The sequence below is a fragment of the Thamnophis elegans genome, chromosome 2 (assembly GCF_009769535.1).
Source record: "Thamnophis elegans isolate rThaEle1 chromosome 2, rThaEle1.pri, whole genome shotgun sequence".
NCBI classification, from domain to species: domain Eukaryota; kingdom Metazoa; phylum Chordata; class Lepidosauria; order Squamata; family Colubridae; genus Thamnophis; species Thamnophis elegans.
Window position 1 is genome coordinate 130,361,112 of NC_045542.1, and position 22,342 is coordinate 130,383,453.

The window sequence follows — 22,342 nt, forward strand, 5'->3', positions numbered from 1 at the left end:
CACCACAGGAAAAGAGTTACCTTAAAATCAAAGAAATGGTGGAATGAAATCATTAAAGAAAGGAGGCCAAAGGAGAAACAAAATGAAATCTGAATGACAAAAATTAATGTTTTAATTATTTTAAATAATTAAATTGAATTATTGAATTGTCTTGTGATGAGTTGACCCATGGCAAGTTGTCCATGGTAAGTTGTCCCTCTGCAATATTACTGTGGTGACTTGACCAGGTTGAGTTGGCTGCAGTAAGTTGTCCCATTCCTCCCTAAACATGGTTGTTTCCAAGACGTTTCATTATTCAACTGGATAGCATCTTCAGTGGATAGCAAGTATTACCTACCTGAGTGATGAAATGTCTGCAAGCAAACAAAACTAAGTTCAAAGACTCTACAGTTCAACCCTAAGCTACAAATATTTTCTCCTATTGATCAAACATACATATAGAACAAATTATTTATCAGTCTGTTACATTTGTTAGTTTAAATGAGGGGTTTTTGTCTTATACCTTCATAGATGACATAAATATGCATCTAAGAAAATAAACCTTGAAGTGGGAGCCATCTACCTTTCCTTAAGTAAAGGTAAAGGTTCCCCTTGCACATATGTGCTAGTCATTCCCGACTCTGGGGAGCAGTGCTCATCTCCATTTCAAAGCCAAAGAGCCAGCACTGTTCGAAGATGTCTCCATGGTCATGTGGCTGGCATGACTAAATGCTGAAGGTGCATAGGACACTGTTACATTCCCACCAAAGGTAGTCCCTATTTTTCTACTTGCATTTTTATAATTTCGAACTGCTAGGTTGGCAGAAGCTGGGACAAGTAACGGAAGCTCACCCCATTACGTGGTGCTAGGGATTCGAACTACCAAACTGCTGACCTTTCAATCGACAAGCTCAGCATCTTAGCCACTGAGCCACCTCGTCCCTACCTTTCCTTAACATTAGTTAAATAAAGCCTGATTTGGTGTAGTGGTTAAGGCACCAGGCTAGAAACAGGAGACTGTTAAGACACTACATTAGTGCCTTAGGCATGAAAGTCAGCTGGGTGACTTTGAGCCAGTCATTCTCAAAGTGAGTTTATCTTCCTCTATTCTTATGGAGGATATAGGAAGAGGGAGGAATATTAGGTATGTTCACCACCTCGAGTTATTTATAAAAATAATACAGGAAGTAAATAAATAAATAAAAACTTACATTCCTTTTGGTATGCAACATGTAAAGTAGTGATCCAGCATCTACATTTGACTGATATTATTTAATCATCCTTATTGAACCGCATCCTTCAATCCTTTTGCTAAAAATAATGGCGAAGCTTTAGAAACATGGAAAATTCTTCCATTATACTGATGTTCAATCAACCTTTCTGTAACAAAAGAAAGAATGAGGAGAGAATGTGGAGCCATTCACAATCGCACCTATTGATTGAAAATCATTTAAATACCACCTCAAATGTCACTGACATTTACAGCTCTGTTTTTTTTCAAGACAAATTACACATGTTGACAAGTAAATAACAAGAGGTTGCTTATCGTGGCAGCTGTCATCTCGACATGCCAATAAATTATTCATGTCAGTGCGCTTTATTGTCTTTCCCCAGTGAATGACATAGCAGGTTGACATGGAGGGGTTCTTGCTTGGCAGACTATTATGTTATTAGATCTTATAATGCATTAATACCAGGAAGGAAAATGAGCATTCTTGATCTGAACAAGGTGGGTGTGTTTTTCCCACATGTAGGAATGTGTAAATAGTTTTCAAGACCATTACCATGCATCTGTGCGACTTGTCTTTTCATTTCTTGCTCTTTCAAATAATCCTCAAATAAATACCACTTAATTGCAGTTCTAAGCAGTAAGTTTATGAGCTGTGCGTTAGGGGTCTCCTGAAGTCCCGTTTGATTTGATCTGATTTATTAATTTGTATGCTACCCGAAAAAAGAAATGATAAGGGCTGGAATTACATGCACTCCACCATTTAGTGATCAGTGATATTAGGATGTAGAAAAAAATGTTTCCCACTCAATGGGACTTCTAAGTTCAATTCCACATATATAGTTAGCAACTGCCCAGTTTCTATTGACAAAAGCAAAATTGTGGAAAACAAGAAACCTGGAAGATAAATTGATATATGTAATTACTGTATGAAATTGCAGTATTTAAATAAATGTTGAGTAGATGGAAATGAGACATCAGAATGAAACCATGAGGCATGTTTGAATAGAATAGGATTAAATGGGGCAAACAATTAAATTAACAAGGATGTAAAAATATGGAATCACATCATGGAAGTTATTTAAAGGTTGAAAATAGAGAGCTGTCCTCCCTGCTGTTGCATTCATACTCTCTCTTTTTGTCTATGGTGGTTCTCAGTCATGCAGGTCATGTTTGTCCCAAAGGTGCTTTTTCAAGAGGCAACTGGTTTTTCTTTGAAAGCATTTTGCTTCTCATCTAAGAAGCTTCTTCAGCTCTGACTGGATGGTGGGGAATGGAAGGATTTAATCCTTTCCTCTTTGAGTCCATTCTATATTTTCTGTAGTTGTCTACTATTAAGGTTTAGGATTTCAAAGTATTCCTGATGTTCTCCTTAAAAATGGTCTATAGTCTTAAGATTATATCATTGGAAATGGTTGGCTTTGTTCTTGGCTTTAGCTGGACTTATACATGAGTGATCTGTGATCAATTCCATAGTCAGCTATGCATTTGCTATTATAAGTGAGTTCTCCTTATATTAATACAGTACTCAATTCAATTTCTGTGTGCTCCATATGATAATGTCCGTATATGTAGGAATAATTCTGGTTCCTGGGAGAATGGTTTCACAATGAAGACAAAAGAAGTTGATTTCTCTTTCCTAGGTCATAAATCGAAGACATGTTTTCCTCATTAATATTTCAAAGTTGGCATTCCATTACAAACAATAAGCAGCGCAACCTGTTTTGTCAGTTTGAAATTGAACTTGACTATAACTCTCCACAGCCTCCTGCTTTTCTGCATCAGTGGTTGGACCATAAAGTTGGATATTAAACTGACCTGCCCTATAAATTATCCCAAGAGAAGATGTTGGTTGCTCCCCACCTCAGTGATAAGAGGATGGCCAATGGCAAAGGCATTTTTTGGTTACGACCTCAATTGTTTGGAATAGCCTCCCTTTAAAACTAAATTGCCCCCTTCCTTTATTTAGTACCTAAATTATGAGAAATCTAATGATTATTATCATAATTAGCCTTCTTTCAGAGAACAGTTGGTAATTAATATTTTGTGTTGATCATTATTGCTTTTGTTATGCTTTTTTTTTAATTGAATAATAGTCGCTCCATCGAATTATGTTTAAATTTATTTTTAAATGTAAGAGTAACCTTTGGCAAGATGGACAACATATAAGTTTAATAATAAATAAAATAAACTAACTTAAGTATTTAACTTGTGTAAATTTTTTGTGTTCTCTATACTATGGATGTTTTAGTTTTAATTGTTAATTATAATCTATTGGGAATATCTGGCAGATTCAGTGGTATGTGCTGTAAATATATTAAATAAATAAATGTCTATGGAGATTCTTAAACATCCAAGTCATGTTTGTCCCAAAGATGCTTTTCCAAAAGGCAGCTGGATTTTTCCCCCCTGAAAATATTTTGCTTCTCATCCAAGAAAAACTGAACTGAAGAAGCTTTTTGGATAAGAAACAAGATGTTTTCAAGGACAAATGTAAGGAAGTCCAGTTGCTTTTGGAAAAGCACTTTTGGGATAAACAAATAAATACACCTTTAAATAATAGCACATGAAATGAAGTCCTGTAGACCTCATAACCGATAGAGTTCTATTAATTCAATTCTTGCTCTTAAAGTTGAGAGCTTTGCAATATACAGGTGAAACTTGAAAAATTAGAATATTGTGCAAAAGTTCATTTATTTCAGTAATGCAACTTAAAAGGTGAAACTAATATATGAGATAAGACTCATTACATGCAAAGTGAGATAGTTCAAGCCATGATTTGTCATAATTGTGATGATTATGGCTTACAGCTCATGAAAACCCCAAATCCACCATCTCAGAAAATTAGAATATTACATGCAATCAATAAAACAAGGATTGTACATAGAACAATATCGGACCTCTGAAAAGTATAAGCATGCATATGTACTCAGTACTTTGTTTGGGCCACTTTTTCAGCAATTATTGCCTCAATGAGGTGTGGCATGGAAGCCATGCAAATCGTGATTTGTCATAATTGTGATGATTATGGCTTACAGCTCATGAAAACCCCAATCCACAATCTCAAAAAATTAGAATATTGTGAAAAGATGCAATATTCTAAGCTCAAAGTGTTCCGTTCTAATCAGCTAATTAAGCCATAACACCTGCAAAGGGTTCCTGAGCCTTTAAATGGTCTCTCAGTCTGGTTCAGTAAGAATCACAATCATGGGAAAGACTGCTGACCTGACAGTTGTGCAGAAAACCATCATTGACACCCTCCATAAGGAGGGAAAGCCTCAAACGGTAATTGCAAAAGAAGTTGGATGTTCCGAAAGTGCTCTATCAAAGCACATTAATAGAAAGTTATGTGGAAGGGAAAAGTGTGGAAGAAAAAGGTGCACAAGCAGCAGGGATGATCGCAGCCTGGAGAGGATTGTTAGGAAAAGGCCATTCAAAAGTGTTGGGGACTTTCACAAAGAGTGGACTGAGGCTGGAGTCAGCGCATCACACACAGATGGATCCTGGACATGTGCTTCAAATGTCGTATTCCTCTTGTCAAGCCGCTCCTGAACAACAAACAATGTCAGAAGCATCTTACCTGGGCTAAAGAAAAACAGACCTGGTCTGTTGCTCAGTGGTCCAAATTCCTCTTTCCTGATAAGAGCAACTTTTGCATCTCATTTGGAAACCAAGGACCCAGAGTATGGAAGAAGAATGGAGAGGCACACACTGCAAGATGCTTGAAGTCTAGTGTGAAGTTTCCACAGTCTGTGTTGATTTGGGGAGCCATGTCATCTGCTGATGTTGGTCCACTGTGCTTCATTAAGTCCAGCTGTCTACCAGGATATTTTGGAGCACTTCATGCTTCCTTCCACAGACAAGCTTTATGGGGATGCTGACTTCATTTTCCAGCAGGACTTGGCACCTGCCCACACTGCCAAAAGCACCAAAACCTGGTTCAATGACCGTGGGATTACAATGCTTGATTGGCCAGCAAACTTGCCTGACCTGAACATCATAAAGAATCTATGGAACATTGCCAAGAGAAAGATGAGGGACATGAGACCGAACAATGCAGAAGAGCTGCATTGAAGCATCCTGATCTTCCATAACCTCTCAGCCATGCCACAGGCTGATAGCTTCCATGCCATTCACATTGAGGCAGTAATTGCTGCAAAAGGGGCCCAAATCAAGTGCTGAGTACATATGCATGCTTATACTTTTCAGAGGTCTGATATTGTTCTGTTTTATTGATCGTATGTAATATTCTAATTTTCTGAGATTGTGGATTTGGGGTTCTCATGAGCTGTACGCCATAATCATCACAATTATGACAAATCACAGCTTGAACTATCTTGCTTTGCATGTAATGAGTCTATCTCATATATTAGTTACTAAAGAAGGGATGACATGATAGCAGTGTTGCAATATTTGAGGGGAAAGAATGGGGGTCAAAAGTACCAGAAAGCAATACAAGAAATAATGGATGGAAACTAATCAAGAAGAGAAGCAACCTAGAATGAAGGAGAAATTTTCTAACAGTTAACAATTAATCAGTGGAACAGCTTGCCTCCATAAATTGTGGGTGCTGTATCACTGGAGGCTTTTAAGAAGAGACTGGACTTATCTGGAATGGAATAGGGTCTCCTGATTAAACAGGGGGTTGGACTAGAAGATCTCCAAGGTCCCTTCCCACTCTGTGATAATGATTACTCAAACATACATCAGCAATGATTCATGGTCCCCAGTGCACACACAGATGCCCACATGTTATTTGGTTACACAGAATAAAAAAGATATGCTTCTTATGGTCATTTCTATTAAATGGGTTGGAAAGAATTGTAGACATTGTGTTCTACAACTTTCCCTATCTTGTTTATTCTTCCAGTGGAACAGAATGCTGAAAATAGACTTCGAAAAGAGAAGTCAAGGTTCTGTTGGCCTACATATTAGAAAACACAACAGAACCAGAACAAATCTGGATGAGGAAAGAAGCCAGCAAAAGTAAAATAGAGGTTGAAAATGAAGTAGCTCTGGTTTGGAGCTCTGGAGGGGGAAAAAATCCAGGAAAATTTTCTCAAAGCATTCCTATAGGAAAGGCAAGGGTTCAGAATGCTACTAGCTTCTTTTCTCTTCCGAATCATAAAACCCAGCAAAGAGTCTACCAGTGGTGAGATTCAAAAAAAATCTTACTACCAATTAGTGGGTGTGGCTTGGTGGTTGTGTCGTGGTTTGGTGGGTGTGGCTTTGTGGATGTGGCTTTGTGGGTGTGGCAGGGGAAAGATACTGTAAAATCTCCATTCTCTCCCCATTCCAGGGGAAGGACACTGCAAAATCCCCATTTCCTCCCAATCAGCTGGGACTCGGGAGACAGAGAATAGATGAGGGCGGGGCCAGTCAGAGGTGGTATTTACCAGTTCTCCGAACTACTCAAAATTTCCACTACCAGTTTTCCAGAACTGGTCAGAACCTGCTGAATACCACCTCTGGTCTGTATGGCATATCGATATTCCCAGTGAAGATATGCTCTCAAACACTACGCAGGGGAAAATCATAAACTTGCATTGAAATAAATCTTCAAAATTTAACTCTGATTTTTTCTACAACTATTTTTTGTTGTTAAATGAAAAAAAAACCACATATCTATCTTGTACATCATCTGTTCAGCACCTTTTCTGTGAAGCATCCTATCTTTTTTTTCCAACAGGCTGTTATTTTGTGATTTTTTGGAATCTGAACTATGCAAAAATAGGAAATTGTGCAGAGCAGTAGCCCAAGTTATTATTGCATTTCAAAGTTAACCCAGAGAATACCATATTCCTAGGAGTTGCTATGAAATTATTTAATAATGGGCTTGGTTTATGGCTCAAACTTTCACTAGGGTATTTAAATGATGCTGGATGATTTGAGGATTAAAGTCTTTGGATCACAATCTGCCAGAGTTATAATTCATACATCATCAAAGAAATATACTAATAAGATGCATCCCTAGGAAAAATGCATTTAGCATAAATTATTCATTCAATAATTTAATTATGCTCATGAAATCTTTATTAAAGCCAAAAGATTTACATGTTCTGAAGAGAAACCAGTTCCAATTTTTATGTCAGCGGATCTTCTCTATACACACAGTGGCATCACTAAAATTAGAAGTTTTAGAAACTCTCTTGTCTTTTAGCTGAACTCTTAGCTTTTCAGGGGTTGGTTGACACACCATAAGAGACAGACCATTTTTCTTCCAGGTGATCAATAAAAGAGTGTATTTTCAAAATGACTTAATATTGATGAAGGTTCACAATTGCTTTCAGTATTGACTGTATGTCCATAATCACTTCTAAGACAGTAAATTAATCTAATGCAGTCATTTTAAGCATTGAAAAAGAAACAATAAGCAAAATGTTGTTACTTAGCCTGAAGAACAAAACTGACATTTTACCTTGTTTTGTCCTTTTGCTCTAGGAAGTGGATCTACATCGAGTGAACAGCCAGGACAAATTTGGACTTACTGTCTGCTACAGAACTGATGATGAAGATGATATTGGTATTTATATCAGTGAGGTGAGATGAAATTTCCTTAAACAGCATGAGTCTTTTGACTGTAGCAGCAATAGTGTTTTCTTTTGTTATATCAGTTTCATTTCTTCATGTAACCCTGAAGGAGAATTGGTATATTATTTTTAAAAATCATCTGGTGCACTAGCATTTATACTCCCCATTAGTAGATGAGTTTTAATTAAAGTTCCACATTTAGTTTTAGAAGGAAATCCACAAAAGTCCTAACTGAAGGCTCAAGTATCCATTCTTCATTACAAGACCTATTTGTTGTTATTCTTCAGTCAGGAATTAAAGAGCCAAGTTGTGCCTTATCAAAGTTGTTTTCTATTGTGGGATGCTTTCTTTATAGGCTTCCTAAAGTTGTTTCCAAAATTGCCAGCATGGATATGGGTGTTTTTTTTATTGCTGCTTATATTCTGTCATTTCCTTCTGATTTTATTAACTTTAATTATGGAAATAAATAATTGATTTGTTCCTGTTGAACACACCAGATTCCTACACCTGTGAGACCCACTCATGAATTACTTGATTCCTTGATGACTTTGTAATTAAATGTGTCAACTGTCACAACTAAAAGTATTTTTTGTTTCAAGTGAGATGGGTTAATATGAAAATAATGAGATTAACTAAGTTAGGCCCTATTGACTTCAGAATGCCACAATTAATTTGTAATGGTTGCCCGTTAGTCTGTTCCACAAAAACAGATCCAGAATCTAGTGGGACCTTATCCAGTAATAAACATTTCTCTAAATCCCACCTCATGAAATGCATGAAATGTCATTCTAAGTTAACATGTTTGCATAGTAGCATTGGGATGGCTGGGCAATTTTAAGCATTGAAGTCTAATGAAATACAAGCATATAATATATTTACTTAGATGTAGAAGCACATAATGTTTACATATTGGTTTTCCTGTCTGCAAAAATCCAGGAAGCATGGATGAAGTGTGGTTGAAATTTTCAGTTGCTTTGTAAGGGGATGTTTTAGTTAGAATATTATTGTTAGAGTTCCCTAACAACACTTTAGTTTTGTTAGAAGTATTAACAAAAATAGATACATTAAGCACTGCTGACGCTGAATGCAACTATTTTACAAATAAGTTCAATAAACAAAAATGTGCCAATAAATCAATATATTTTCCAAGTGTCTGAAAGCCCCATCTCTCCCTCCCTTCCTACCTACCTACCTACCTACCTACCTACCTACCTACCTACCTACCTACCTACCTCTCCATGTGTATGTATTTGTTTTAAATATGAATAGCTTATTTATGACAACACTCAAGGCCTGTACAAGTGTTTTTTCTACTTTAAAGGCCTATGCAAGTGTTTTTCTATTTCTACTAATAATAATGCAGCTTGACAACATAAAACTTTGAAACATATTCAGAAGAGAAATATCAATTCCTTCTTAGGAGAAAGAGTTAAAATGAACCAACCAAAGTGGTTGATGGAACAGAAGAATTTTCATTGCCAAATGAAAACTGGGTTCCACCACAAAAGCGCGTAGGACAAAATCGCGCTCGACAAAAGCGCGCTTTGACGTCATCACAGCGCGACGAAAAAGTTCGAAAAATGTAAAAATAAAGCGAAAACCTTACCCTAAGCCCCCCAAACCTAACCCTAAACCTAACCCTAACCCTAACCCTTAACCTAACCCTAAACCTAACCCTAAACCTAACGTTAAAGTAACGAAAAACGTAACGCTAACCCTTAACCTAACGCTAACGCTAACGCTCTAAAGCTAACCCTAACCCTTAACCTAACCCTAACCCTAACCCTAAACCTAACCCTTACCTTTATGTGAATCGGCTTGCTTTAATTTAATTTTTATTAATTTTTATTTGAATTTTTCGATCTTTTTCGTCGCGCTGTGATGACGTCAAAGGCGCGATTTTGTCGATCGCGCTTTTGTCGTCCGCGCTTTTGACGGGTCACGGAAAACTGGCCTTTATATTCCTTAAAGCCAAGAAAGAGGGGATTGTTTGAATGCTTGGGTGGAGGGCATTTGTTGTTTTCCCTAAAAGGGAAAACTGAAAAGGTCCAACAGGACAGAAATAGTATTCCTTCTGCTAGATTTTATCAGGCAGATAGATGTTGCTGGGAGAAGAATTCAGCGCACAAATGCCACAGGAGTCTTGTCCCACAATTGTGAATGTTGCTCTATCAGGATTCCCAACTATAAAGAAGATAGTAAATTTGTGCATTTGAATGCTTTCCCGACCTTCTTTAGATGTTCATATGAAACATATGGTCTTTCTGCAATACTCAAATGTGAAAAAAAATGTGGACTATACTTTAGCTGTTTGCCGAAGTAAGCAAATGCCTACTTAAGATACAGTGTGTGATTAAATAGGAGTGTCTCACCTGGTCTATAACATCCATGATTAAATTCTACCTACTAAGGTAGACTTATAAACCAATACAATATTGGAAATCAAAAATTGCTGCACTTAAAATTTATTAAACCTAGTTTTAAAACTACATTACCCTGAGGCAAGGGAATAAATATTTATTAATTGTTAAAAATTGGGATGAGAATACAGTTGAATAACTGCTTTCTGTTCTTTTATAGATTGATCCCAACAGCATTGCTGCAAAGGATGGCCGTATCAGAGAGGGTGATCGTATAATTCAAGTGAGCTTTCAAAATATTTGTTCATTTATTGCTTATAGTTATATTTATCTTTCCTCCAGGAGCTGAAAGCCATATGTATAGTATTCCTTTCTCCAATACTGCCCACAGAAGTAAACCTATTGAGAGAAAGGCACTAGGTCAACATAACGCAGTGTGATACCCTAACTGACTTTCTAATACAAGCATCTTCTTTATTAGGTGAAACCGTACATTAACTTTTGTATTTATTTATGTATCAAATTTATATATGAGGCCATATCACAGATATGACTCTGATCTGGATGGCGTACAGAAAAAACATGTCAGGGTTTCAAGTAACACCCCCAACGAAAGAAGCTTGAAGTTCCACAAAGTTCCATTTTATTAGAGATGTCATATTGCCACATCTGGCAAAACCCAAATCTGAAAGCTTCCAGGTTTTCCACACCCAAATGAAAGTCCAAGTCCTTGCCCAGCACCCACATGTCCATCATATGGCCCAATCAGGCATTGTCTCAACTGGAAATGCTTCCCATTCATACCCCTCCAGGTGCAGGGCAAGATGTCCTTGATTCTCTGAGAAAGGAATGTTATTTTGAATATACGTATATCTCCCATACTCCATATAATCCCCCCTCCAATTTTCCCATAGCATTGAATTTGGCAGGCCAGAAGGCCCAAAGCAAAATATGGCTTCCAGGCCTGACAAAACAATCACATATGAAGAAACAGTGTAAACAATTTAAAAACAGATAAAAATAAGGTGATGGGATAATGGAGCAGCATCTTACAGAGAATGCGACCAGTGTGAAGATGTTTTATTTTCTTGGGATTCCAAAACATGCTGGAAGAAGAACTAAGTTTTGAGGGATTATACCAGAGGTGGGTTCCTACCAGTTCGCACCTATTCGGTAGAACCGGTTCGTCAAATCTACCGAATCGGTTAGAAGAGGTTCCACCAGTGGACCCGGAAAGCAGGCCACACCTACAGAAGAGGTTCCAAAATTTTTTGAAACCCACCACTGGTCCTTGGATATGATTATTCTACACTATCATGCTCATATTTATAAAACTCAGTGCCTCTGTGAAAGGTAAGGATGACTACTGCGTTTGTGGTGCAATCAGAACATTGTGTGTGTTGAAGTTGTTTTAACGCAAACCAAAGATGCCTTTTAAAAAACAAGTTTACATCATATTCTTATGCATGCCAGTGCTGTGTGTGAGGTAATTTAAGGTGGTTCTGACAAGTGTCATCGGCATCTTCATATCTGGTCACATGGGCTGCAAGCCACTCCCATCCGGTCACATGGGCGGTAAGCCACTCCTACAAAGGAGGCCACACCCACAGAGTAGGTTCGAACAATTTTTGAAACCCACCACTGGATTATACAGTCCTTTACATTCTGATTTTGTACACCACTAAAGTCATTTGAGATGAACAGCACTTCTGGCAACTTCATTGGCCTGTGCATGAAATTTTCTTGGCAGAAGTGGTTTGCCGTTGCTGCCTTCTGAGATTTTTTTTTCAGCTTCCCCAGTCTAGATTTCACCAATCATATTTCGAAAGTTGCCCCTGGAGAAATCCCACCAAAACAGTCTCCTGGTGAAAGGGCAGATGTGAACCGTTTTAGGCCAAATGCAGTTGTATTTACTCTCATAGATCAACCATGAAAGGCAAAGTGTTACTTGACAGCATTATGTTGGTGAAAAACTACCTCAGGGGATAATCCAACAGTCTCTTAACACTGGTCTAATGTTATTGAATTTGCCATCATATAGCACTTTTAGCAGGCATGGAGATTTATAATCCTTATTTTATTCAGCCTCACAACAGTCCCGTGAATCCCAAATGTCACATTACTTTTTGATGCAATAAAGTTTATGTGGCAAGATGTATTTATCTTTCCAGCACAAAGTTTTAAAACTAGATTTTTTTCTTGACATGGAAAATTAGCTCGTTTCATGTTAAGATGCTCCTAAAATAAAAACTGGGGGGGTATCCCTCCCCCCCCACAAAAAAGCATTAAACAGTGTAGCTGCTTGATTCTTTTGGAAAACCAAGGAAGAATATAGGAAGTGGATGCGAGGTAAATTCTTTCCATTTTAGAGATTCAGAAAGAAGATGAAAAGCAATACTTAATCAGTGGTTTGGGGGAAATGCAGAATTGAACTCAGATAGTTCCATTTATTTCATGAAGATGCAGGTTGTTCTGATAAATTAAAGGCCTTAGGCTTTATAAATGTCTACAATCAGAGTAATATATCTGTCAAAAATATCCATATAGCGGTAGGTTTTTCTAGAAACATGCTTTGCTGCACTTTCTAAGTGATTGGAGAAGGTGACAGTAGGTTTTTTTTTATTATTTTCTCTCATCAGATTAATGGAATTGAGATACAGAATCGAGAAGAAGCTGTAGCTCTTTTGACCAGTGAAGAAAGCAAGAATGTCTCCTTACTCATAGCAAGACCAGAAATTCTCCAGGTATCCTCTAATATTTCAGTTACTGATGTGATGTTACCCATGTTTTACAGAAAAAAAAGTCTTCTGATGATGAAAGTTCAGTTCAGTTTCAGTTTATTGTATTTGTATGCTGCCCTTTTCCCCCGAAGGGGGACTCAGGGCGGCTCACAACTCGAACCGGGGAAGGGGGATACAGACAAAATTTAAAAACAAACATAACAATATATGAATATATTGTTGATCAAGATATTAAAAAATTATTGTTGAATGTATCGATATATTAAGCCAATTACTGTACAGCTAGATGTTTGTGTGGATCCTTGGAAAAGCTGGATGGTGATATTCCAAGGGACAGTCAGACTGGAAAAGGTATATCTTGTGGACACTAAGAGCCAACACCAAGTTGAAATCCTCAATTAATAAATTAATCAGTCAAACAATATATATGATACATTCGAGTATTACCCATCTGATAGGATAGCCAAGATAGAAACTAGTACGACAAAGAAATGATTTGCAGGAATGGCAGCACATAGTTAAAGACATATAAAGTGAAATGATTTTTAAAGATCCTGGGGCTAGGAATTGAAAGACTAAAGAGTTAATGCAAAAAATGTGAAGGCATGAAGAATTATTATTATTTATACAATAAGTAGACAAGGAGAAGCAAAATTATGTGACAATAGAGTTAATATTTTACATCTGCTGTAGCTCTTTTTGTCTCAGTGGGATCGATAGGCAGTTGTTGATCTCATCAAGACATGATAATGATGTTTATTTATTAATTACTTATTAAATTTATATGCCAGCCATCTCACTGCAAAATAACTCTGGGTGACTTACAATTAAAACCATAAACGTAAAATTTTAAAAACTTTTAAAACATTAGGTACAGAAATATGAAGCAAAAGGCAAGATTTGATACAGCAGTGACATCTTCTCTGTTAGTCTGCCAGGTACCTCCAACATAAGTGCCCCTATAAGGATCCCAAGCTAACTGGCACACCCAAGTTTTAATGCCCTGCCAGAAGGCTGAAAAGGTGAGGCAGATCTTATCTCAGGCAGCAAGATGTTCCAAGAGCAAGGGCCATGGTAGAAAAGGCTCTTTTTCTGGACCCCACCAGTCAAAACTCTTTGACCAACAGGGCCCTGTAGCATGCCCCTTCGGGGGGACCAAATAGGGTGGCCTGATATCATTGGGGTGAGGCAGTATAGCATATGATTTTGAAAGGTATGATTTTGTACATGGCCAGAAGCTTCTTCTACCACCTCCAAAAACTTACTGAACATAGTTTGCAAAAGCATATTCACTGAACTCATGCAGTCCCATCTTAGCCCCAGTTGGTAGTAACACTATATTATTACTGCACATGTCCATGTCAGAAACCATCTGAATGTATTTTTTTTTTGTACCAGTAATAAATTTATTTCTAGGAATTAATGGGATTCTGAAATTTGAGAGGGGGACTTAGTGAAGAATTATTTACTGTTCTAAACCGGGATGACAGCAGTACATAGCTTACATTCTGCACTTGGGATTCACAGCATGGGAGAAACTTAGCAGGACTTCTGTGGCAAGATAATAATGCGTAAAGTTTCCCAAAGGGCCATTGCTAAATGTTAACGTAGTACAGCTAGGTAATGTAGATGAGCACTGCCCTCTACAGTTAGATATGATTGGGGAAACTTTTACTTTTTTAAAATGTATACTATTTTAAAAATTATGTGCCTAATAACCCTGTTCGGTTTATTTTCTTTACAGCTAGACGAGGGATGGATGGATGATGACAGAAATGATTTTCTGGATGACTTACACATGGACATGTTGGAGGAACAGCACCACCAAGCAATGCAGTTTACTGCCAATATGCTACAGCAGGTAAAAAAAAGCATTTGTTAGGCCAAATGGCTGATGAAGAGATTGAAAATATGGAGAGAAAATATGGAGACTAAATTGTGGGAACTTACTCAAACTTCAGGCTGCAGGTGTACAGCATGTATTATATGGTCCATGTAACCTGTCACAAAACAGCTGGGTACCAAAAGTAAGCTGTGAGGACTGCTCATCCAACTACCACTAGTTCTTATGGTCTTCTCCATCAACTCAACATTTTAAATTCCCTTCAGATTAGGTGAATACATTTCTATAGAAAACACTGGCTTGTAGCTACCATTTTCATTGTCTAAAAAATATCTAAGCAAAGACCAGAAATACTGTGATAAAGATAAAGTCTATGATACAAGCTAGACCTTGGCACTGAGTTTGAGATTGCATTTGTAAAATGAGCAAGTTCTGTTATGTCTTATACTAAAATTTAATTTAATTTTTCACTGCCCAAGAATTGTCTTTTTGTAGTTGCCATTCCACTATTAGAAGGTAGACCAAATCAATTTTCCATACCAGAAGATCTTAATAAGCAGTGGCCCATTCCATACATAATGATTAATGCTAAAATAAAAAAGAAACCCATAGTTTGCGTATTAGTTATTTAAAAATAAACTTCCCTGTTCTTAATTTTCTTTTTAGAAAAAGAAAAATGAAGAGGATGGTGGTACCACAGATACTGCAACCATTTTATCCAACCAACACGAAAAAGACAGTGGCGTAGGGCGTACAGATGACAGCACTCGGAATGATGAGAGCTCCGAACAAGAAAATAATGCCGATGATCACGTTACTTCCTCAAACACTTTGGGAAGCCAGAAGAAACTTGCTTATAGCCAGGACACGCTGGGCAGTGGTGACATGCAGTTCAGCAATGAGTCATTTATTTCAGCTGATTGCACAGATGCAGACTTCCTTGGCATCTCAGTGGATGAGTGCGAGAGGTTTCGTGAACTGCTGGAGCTGAAATGCCAGGTCAAATCCACAAACCCATACAGCCTGTACTGCCACAACAGTACTCTGGATATGAGTAAAAGTGACCATGAGAGTGTGGATAGGGAGCTGGAGATGCTGAATGAGGAGCTGCGTAATATTGAGCTGGAGTGTCTTAATATTGTCCGAGCCCACAAGATGCAGCAATTGAAGGAACAGTTTCGAGAGCCATGGATGCTGCATAACAGTGGCTTCCGCAACTACAATACCAGCATTGATGTCCGCCGACACGAGCTCTCGGATATTACTGAGCTCCCAGAAAAATCAGATAAGGACAGCTCCAGTGCATACAACACTGGTGAAAGTTGCCGAAGCACACCACTCACGTTGGACATCTCCCCCAACAACTCTCTATGTAGGACAGCAGACCCTCTCACTTTGCAAGGCAGGGAGGGGGCAGAAGGCCCTCTGAAATTGTTGTTACCTAGTTCAGAAGATCAGGAATCCAGCCTGGCTCAATCGCCTCCTCCCAAAGAGGCTGACCTTAGCCAGCCATCAGAAATCAAGGAAAGGAAAATTAACGAAGAAAGCAAAAGCTCAGTTCCAACTCCCAAAGCCGGTGGCTCCTCTTTGTCTTCATATCAACATTCTCCGTACAAGCATGCCCATATTCCAGCCCATGCCCAGCACTACCAGAGCTACATGCAGCTGATCCAACAGAAATCCGCAGTGGAATATGCGCAGAGCCAGATGAGTTTGGTGAGCATGTGTAAAGACTGGAACTCTTCAAACCAGAGTGAACCCAGGATGGAATGGAAAGTCAAGGTCAGAAGTGACGGTACTCGCTACATTACCAAGAGGCCAGTCAGGGACCGGCTGCTACGAGAGCGTGCTATAAAGATCAGAGAGGAGCGCAGCGGCATGACAACAGATGATGATGCCATCAGCGAAATGAAGATGGGCCGTTACTGGAGCAAGGAGGAACGGAAGCAGCATATTGTGAAGGCCAAGGAGCAGAGAAAGCGGCGGGAATTTATGATGCAAAGTCGGTTGGAATGCTTAAAGGAACAACAAGGGACTGAGGACAAGAAGGAAATGAATATCATAGAACTGAGCCACAAAAAAATGATGAAGAAAAGAAACAAAAAGATATTTGACAATTGGATGACAATTCAAGAACTCCTAACCCATGGCACAAAATCACCGGATGGGACAAAAGTTTACAACTCCTTCCTCTCAGTGACTACCGTATAATTTTTCTGTGCCAAAGCTAAAATACGTAAAACCCTTCCGTTGGGGTAGAGATTCTTGCCTCGTTCAATGTGGCAACCCTTGTTTTTGTTTCCTTGTTTGTATATAAGACACATTCATCGGATCTACCATCCAAATGGAGAATTTGGGTTTCTCAAGCATTTTCAAAGAGCAGAGAGACATCATCCATCCCAAATCTTTGAAGGCAATACTGAAGAGGCTGAGCTTATTTGGAATACCAATAGTACCTTTTTTTGTAACTTGTTATCCTTTTGCATAAAGTGTTTTAAAATAACAGGAAAACTTATTAATCATACTTAACACAGGTAATATCTTTTTATTCATATATTCCTATTTTAAAATGGTTACACATGCAGAAACGCAATGACAACCTCAAATATGTATTTTTAACAAGGCAGTATTTTGCAATATATCTTTGCTAGTAGGTCCCTTTTCTGCAGAGGTTGCTGTTTTAATCAATATTTTTAGCTGAACTAGCAAACCCTTCATAGAATCGTTTCGCAGTAACATATCACACCGGCTGTGTCTTTGGAGTTGTGCTGGCTTGCCTGTCCATCATGGTACCTATGATAGGTAAACTAAAAACAGCTGGCAGATAGGATAAATCCTGATGTAGCTCCCTAGATTTGAAGCCTAATTGGAATAACTTGAATTGCGCTGGCTGGGCTGGTAGTATTAAAATCTCACTGTGCTTACTATAAATACTTGGGTAACTACAGTCCTGTTTCAACAAAGTAACCAGATATAGGTCATTGGATTAAATTACAGAGACTATGGAGGAAGCTTTCTATAAAAGTGTATAGGGACAGGCAATACCTAGGCACTGAAAATATTATGCATATGACTCTTTAGGACTCTAGCTAACAGCTGCACTCTTTCAGCTTCTCTCTCTCTGGTTTCTGAAGAAAGAAAGTAGGTATTACTTGAAAGAGCAGAAGGCAACTACTACACGCTGCAGCTCTGAAAGGTTTTGAAGTTTGCCAAGGCTGTGGCCTGTTGAACGAATGTGCATGTGTGTCTAATGGTGTTACAAAACCAATTGTGTAATTTGAAATGCCAATTGTAGTAGCTGTCAGCTTTGTAGATTGGAATGTATTGAAATTGAGAGCAGTTTTCATGGGAAACATGACTAGTTATTAACAAGTAAAATGAAGTTAAAATAAATTATTGTTTTATATTTCAACTCAATTGTAGTAGGCTTTATTTCGTCTCTTTTAATCCATTGTTCCCAGTACTGACACTGCAGAGCCTTGCACTGTTTTATACAGAAATATTGAGATTTCTCTAGCTGTAATCGTTGAATGTTTATTCTTAGGATTGTAAAAACAGTGCGCAATCATATACCTACTTGGGAATAAATATTGAGTTTAGAAATAATTGGTAGATTAACAGAGTTGAAAGGGACCTTGGTCACCTAGTCCAAACCCTCACCCCCGCCCAAGCTGGAAACTTTACACCATTTTTGACAGATGGCAATCCAGTCTCTTCTTGAAAGTCTCCAGTGATGAAGCTCTCACAACTTATGAAGACAAGCTGTTCTATTGGTTGATTGTTCTTGCTGTCAGAGAATTCCTCCTTATTTCTAGGTTGAATCTCTACTTGATCTGTGTCACAATCTACCTTGCAGTTTCTCAGAAGCTTCTTTCTCTGAAAATAAGATTCTTTTGTTGATCATGTTCTCAAAATGATTGTTTTTCTTTCAATTTTCTCTTGCTTGTATTTTTGAGCCTAGTTTGTTGCTGCTTTTGGCACTCTTTGCCTTTAAAGGTCTATACTTCATATTGATCCTTGAAAATGTATAGAGAAGAACAAGAAAGATCATAAAGGATCTGGAGGCTACATTGCATGATAAAGTAATGGGTGGAACTTTGTTCAAGAGAGATCCAACCTAGAAGCAAGAAGAAATTTTATGACTGTGAGAACAATTAATCAATGGAATAGCTTGCCTCCTGGGGGTTTTAGGTGTTCCATCACTGGAGGTTTTCAAAAATAGACTGGAATGGTATAAGTCTCTTGCCTGAAACAGGGTGTGGGATTAGAATCGCAGCTGATTCTATGTGTCAGATTAACCAAATGAAAACATAAACAAAAGAAATACCCCAGTATTTTTTTCTGAATAATAACTTCCCACATTGACACCTTATTCTGTCCCTTAAACATTTTTCAAAAAAGTCACTTCCAAACTTGCAAGCAACAAGGTAAATTTAATCTTATGTTCATCTCATTGTTTCATTCATTAAATTTATATATTGCCGAACTCCCAGTGACTCTAGGACTCTAGACTCTAGATGTCAAACTCAAGGCCCAGGAGCTGGAGCTGGCCCGCAGGGTGCTTAGACCTGACCCACGGGGGTCAGCAAATGAAACAGCAAATGGTCCTTCTGCCAGCAAAAATGGAGCTCGGGAGGGTAACCCGTGGCCCTCTTGAGTTCCATTTTCACTGCAGAGGATTGCAGGATGATGCTGCAGCTGAAAATGGAGCTCACGAGGGCCATGAATGGTCCTCCTGAGCTCCTTTTTTGCTGGCAGAAAGTTGCAGGAAGCCATCACAACCCAAAACAGAGCTCAGGAGCCTGCTTTCGCTGGCAGAGTGCTCAGGCCATCACAGGTGCTCCCAACATGAGTGACATTGAGCTGGCCCACCTGGGGCCCCCAGATCAAACACAACACTGATATAGCCCTCAATGAAATGGAGTTTGATATCCCTGCTCTAGGCCCACATTTGGATTATTTTTTCTTGGCTTACTTTAAAGTAGTCATGGAGGTAATTGATAGTTATGGGGATGATGAAGCCCCCAATACTTTATCAAATTATCTAGGCAGCACTATCTAAGTATGCAGTGTTCATGGGAGTAAGTTCCATTAAACTTACAGAAACTACTAGTTAATTTTTTAAAAAATCTGATCTGCAGTATGTTATTTTTATAACTATGAAGTTTGACCTTACCATACCTTCACTTTCCTGTATGGTAAAACAAAAGCAGAACTTCTTCATCAGTGCTGCTAGCCCTCTTTAAATGAAAACACATGCTATCACATATTAGAACTCACAACCTCCCTACGGGCTACTGGCTGGAGAATTAATTAGGATGATAAACAGAAAATATGTAAATTAATCTGATCTTCAGTGGCCTTTGGAAAGAGGTTATCAGATTTTTGTTAGCAAAATTGCTCAAATATCTGGGAGCCACACGAAAGGAACTCATCAGCAGTTTAAGCTCCTTTACTTATTTTGATTTCAAAGGAGTTTGTGGGGGAGGGCATATCCCTATGGAAAACAAACTAATTAAGAAAAGACATTGTCACACTAAAAGAGTAACCATCAGAGATAGAAACAGTATATGTATTTCCTTCTTTCTCCTCCTGGCCCACAAAAGTGATTACTGTACATTTAAATTCTTTGCAGTTAAAATGACAAAAAAAATCAAGTCAGATTGTCCTTATATTTTCTCTGCAACCCACAATCCCCATATATCTTAGCAAAAGAAACTCAATTTTCATGAGAAAGCCCTTGATTGAGACTTTTAAATTGTGCCTCTATGTTTTGAATATCAGTTTATATTGTGAAGTGAAAAGAAATATACATTTTTAAAGCGCCTAAGGAAAAAAATACTGTAGATTTGTATAACAAAACTTAGTCTTTCTGAGTTGAAAACCCAAGGGGGCAGACAATTTATTTCCACCCCATTTTGTGTAGCCAAAATGGATCCACTGCTCCAATCTACAAAAGTTTAGATTCATTATTGTAAAAGGAAGTCTTTTAGTATCAAGTTTTTATTGCCGACATACATTGTACCCCTTTGTGGGAAGCAGAGCAGAAAGTAATTGTAAGGATAGTCATCATGGTGATGGTGATGATGATATGAGAGCAATCCCTTTTTTCATTCAAGAAAATAGTTTACAGAATCATTTTTGGAGGTATAAAAGTCACATAGTCACTTCGTAATCAAGATCTTTACTTGGAGCTGTTTGTCCTACAAAAATAAAGAAAAGGTGGGGTGAATCACTGTTTAACATTTTAATATCCCACTTTTACTAACTATTTTTTAAACTCATGGAAAAAGCATGAAGAGGAGGTGTGCATTTCTAGAAATGAGCATCCACCAGTAAGTCGCCTTGAAATGGCATATAAGATTATGCAATGCTACCACAGCAACATTTCAGTCTATGCAGATACTGCTGGGCAGAATGGAAATTGTTCTAAACTCACCTTCCTTTGGCACTCACTGGATACAACACTAGGAACTCATCGCCTGTTTAACCGTTTTACACCAGGAGCTTCCATCAAATTGTTGAATATAGTAATTATTGCCACTATAACCTCAAATTGAGAAATATTTGAGCAGCCATCATAAAGAAGGGGACCATCTATTTTCCAAAGCTCTGGAGGGCAAGGCAAGAAGTAATGGATGTCGACTTACCAAAGAGAGATCCAACCTAGAATTAAGGAGAACTTTCCTGACAATAAGAACAATTAATCAGTGGAATGTTTGCCTTCAGAAGTTGTGGATGCTCCATTACTAGAGATTTTTAAAAAGAAATTAAACAACTATTTGTCCTGGATGGTATAGGTCTCCTGCTTGGGCAGGAGGTTGGACTGGAAAACCTCCAAGTTCTCTTCCAGCTCTATTAGTCTGTATTCTGAAAATACTCTGGCTTCCAAGTAAATAGTGTTTTACTCAGCCACTGATTACTAAAACTAACCGCATTCTTCCCATCCCATCTTAATTATGGATTGTCTTAAGAAACAAGACACACCTTCAATCTATTTTATATTGAGAATCTATGTTAGCAACAAAATACAGCAGTATATCTTGAATGTTAAGAAAGCTAAGAAGCTTCATTAATTCTTAGAATAAACAGGACTGTTTCTAGTATCAGCATCACACTGAGACAAATTTCTTCTCTTGACAGCCATTGTCTCAATAGTTTTAGATGACTAATCAGTTAAAGGACTTTTAAAACAACTCTTTTGACAAATCGTCCTCTATGCTTTTTTGCCACGGTGGACTCTTGCAACAGGGAGCCCCATTAAGAATAAGGGAAGAGCACTTCTGTCAAAATGAACTCTCTGTGACCTTCCCTTCCAATATGTGCTCAATCAGATGGGAAAGTGGCCCTCCCAGGTGTCACAGCAAGACTGGTGACTAGGGATGAATTCTATTGTCTTCAACAGGATCACTGGCTTTGAGATTTTGGATAAGTCATCCTTCAGCATAGTATGCTTTTGTTAATAAGTGGGGACCTGAACAAAAGCCTCTCAAAAAAGCAAATCCAACAATAATTGTTTAAAAAAACCACATTCTAGAGAAGATCACATTAAAAGCTTCACAATGATTGGTTCCATATTGAAATTAGTGGGCTCTACAAGACTATGTCCTCATATAAAGTTCAAATATTGACATTAACTGATTACCAAAAAATGAAGTTA

The 22,342-nt window shown here is 38.1% G+C and overlaps 1 protein-coding gene across 1 annotated transcript in view; it reads left to right on the forward strand.

Moving 5' to 3' along the window:
* Positions 1-18,099, forward strand: part of PDZRN3 (PDZ domain containing ring finger 3) — a 219,060-nt gene extending 200,961 nt beyond the window's left edge. The window contains exons 6-10 of the mRNA XM_032212346.1: positions 7,649-7,747; positions 10,319-10,381; positions 12,738-12,842; positions 14,584-14,700; positions 15,349-18,099. Of these exons, the coding sequence (XP_032068237.1) occupies positions 7,649-7,747; positions 10,319-10,381; positions 12,738-12,842; positions 14,584-14,700; positions 15,349-16,893 (1,929 nt within the window). The 3' untranslated portion in view covers positions 16,894-18,099. The remainder of the gene's footprint in view (positions 1-7,648; positions 7,748-10,318; positions 10,382-12,737; positions 12,843-14,583; positions 14,701-15,348) is intronic.
* Positions 18,100-22,342: the final 4,243 nt, after the last annotated feature.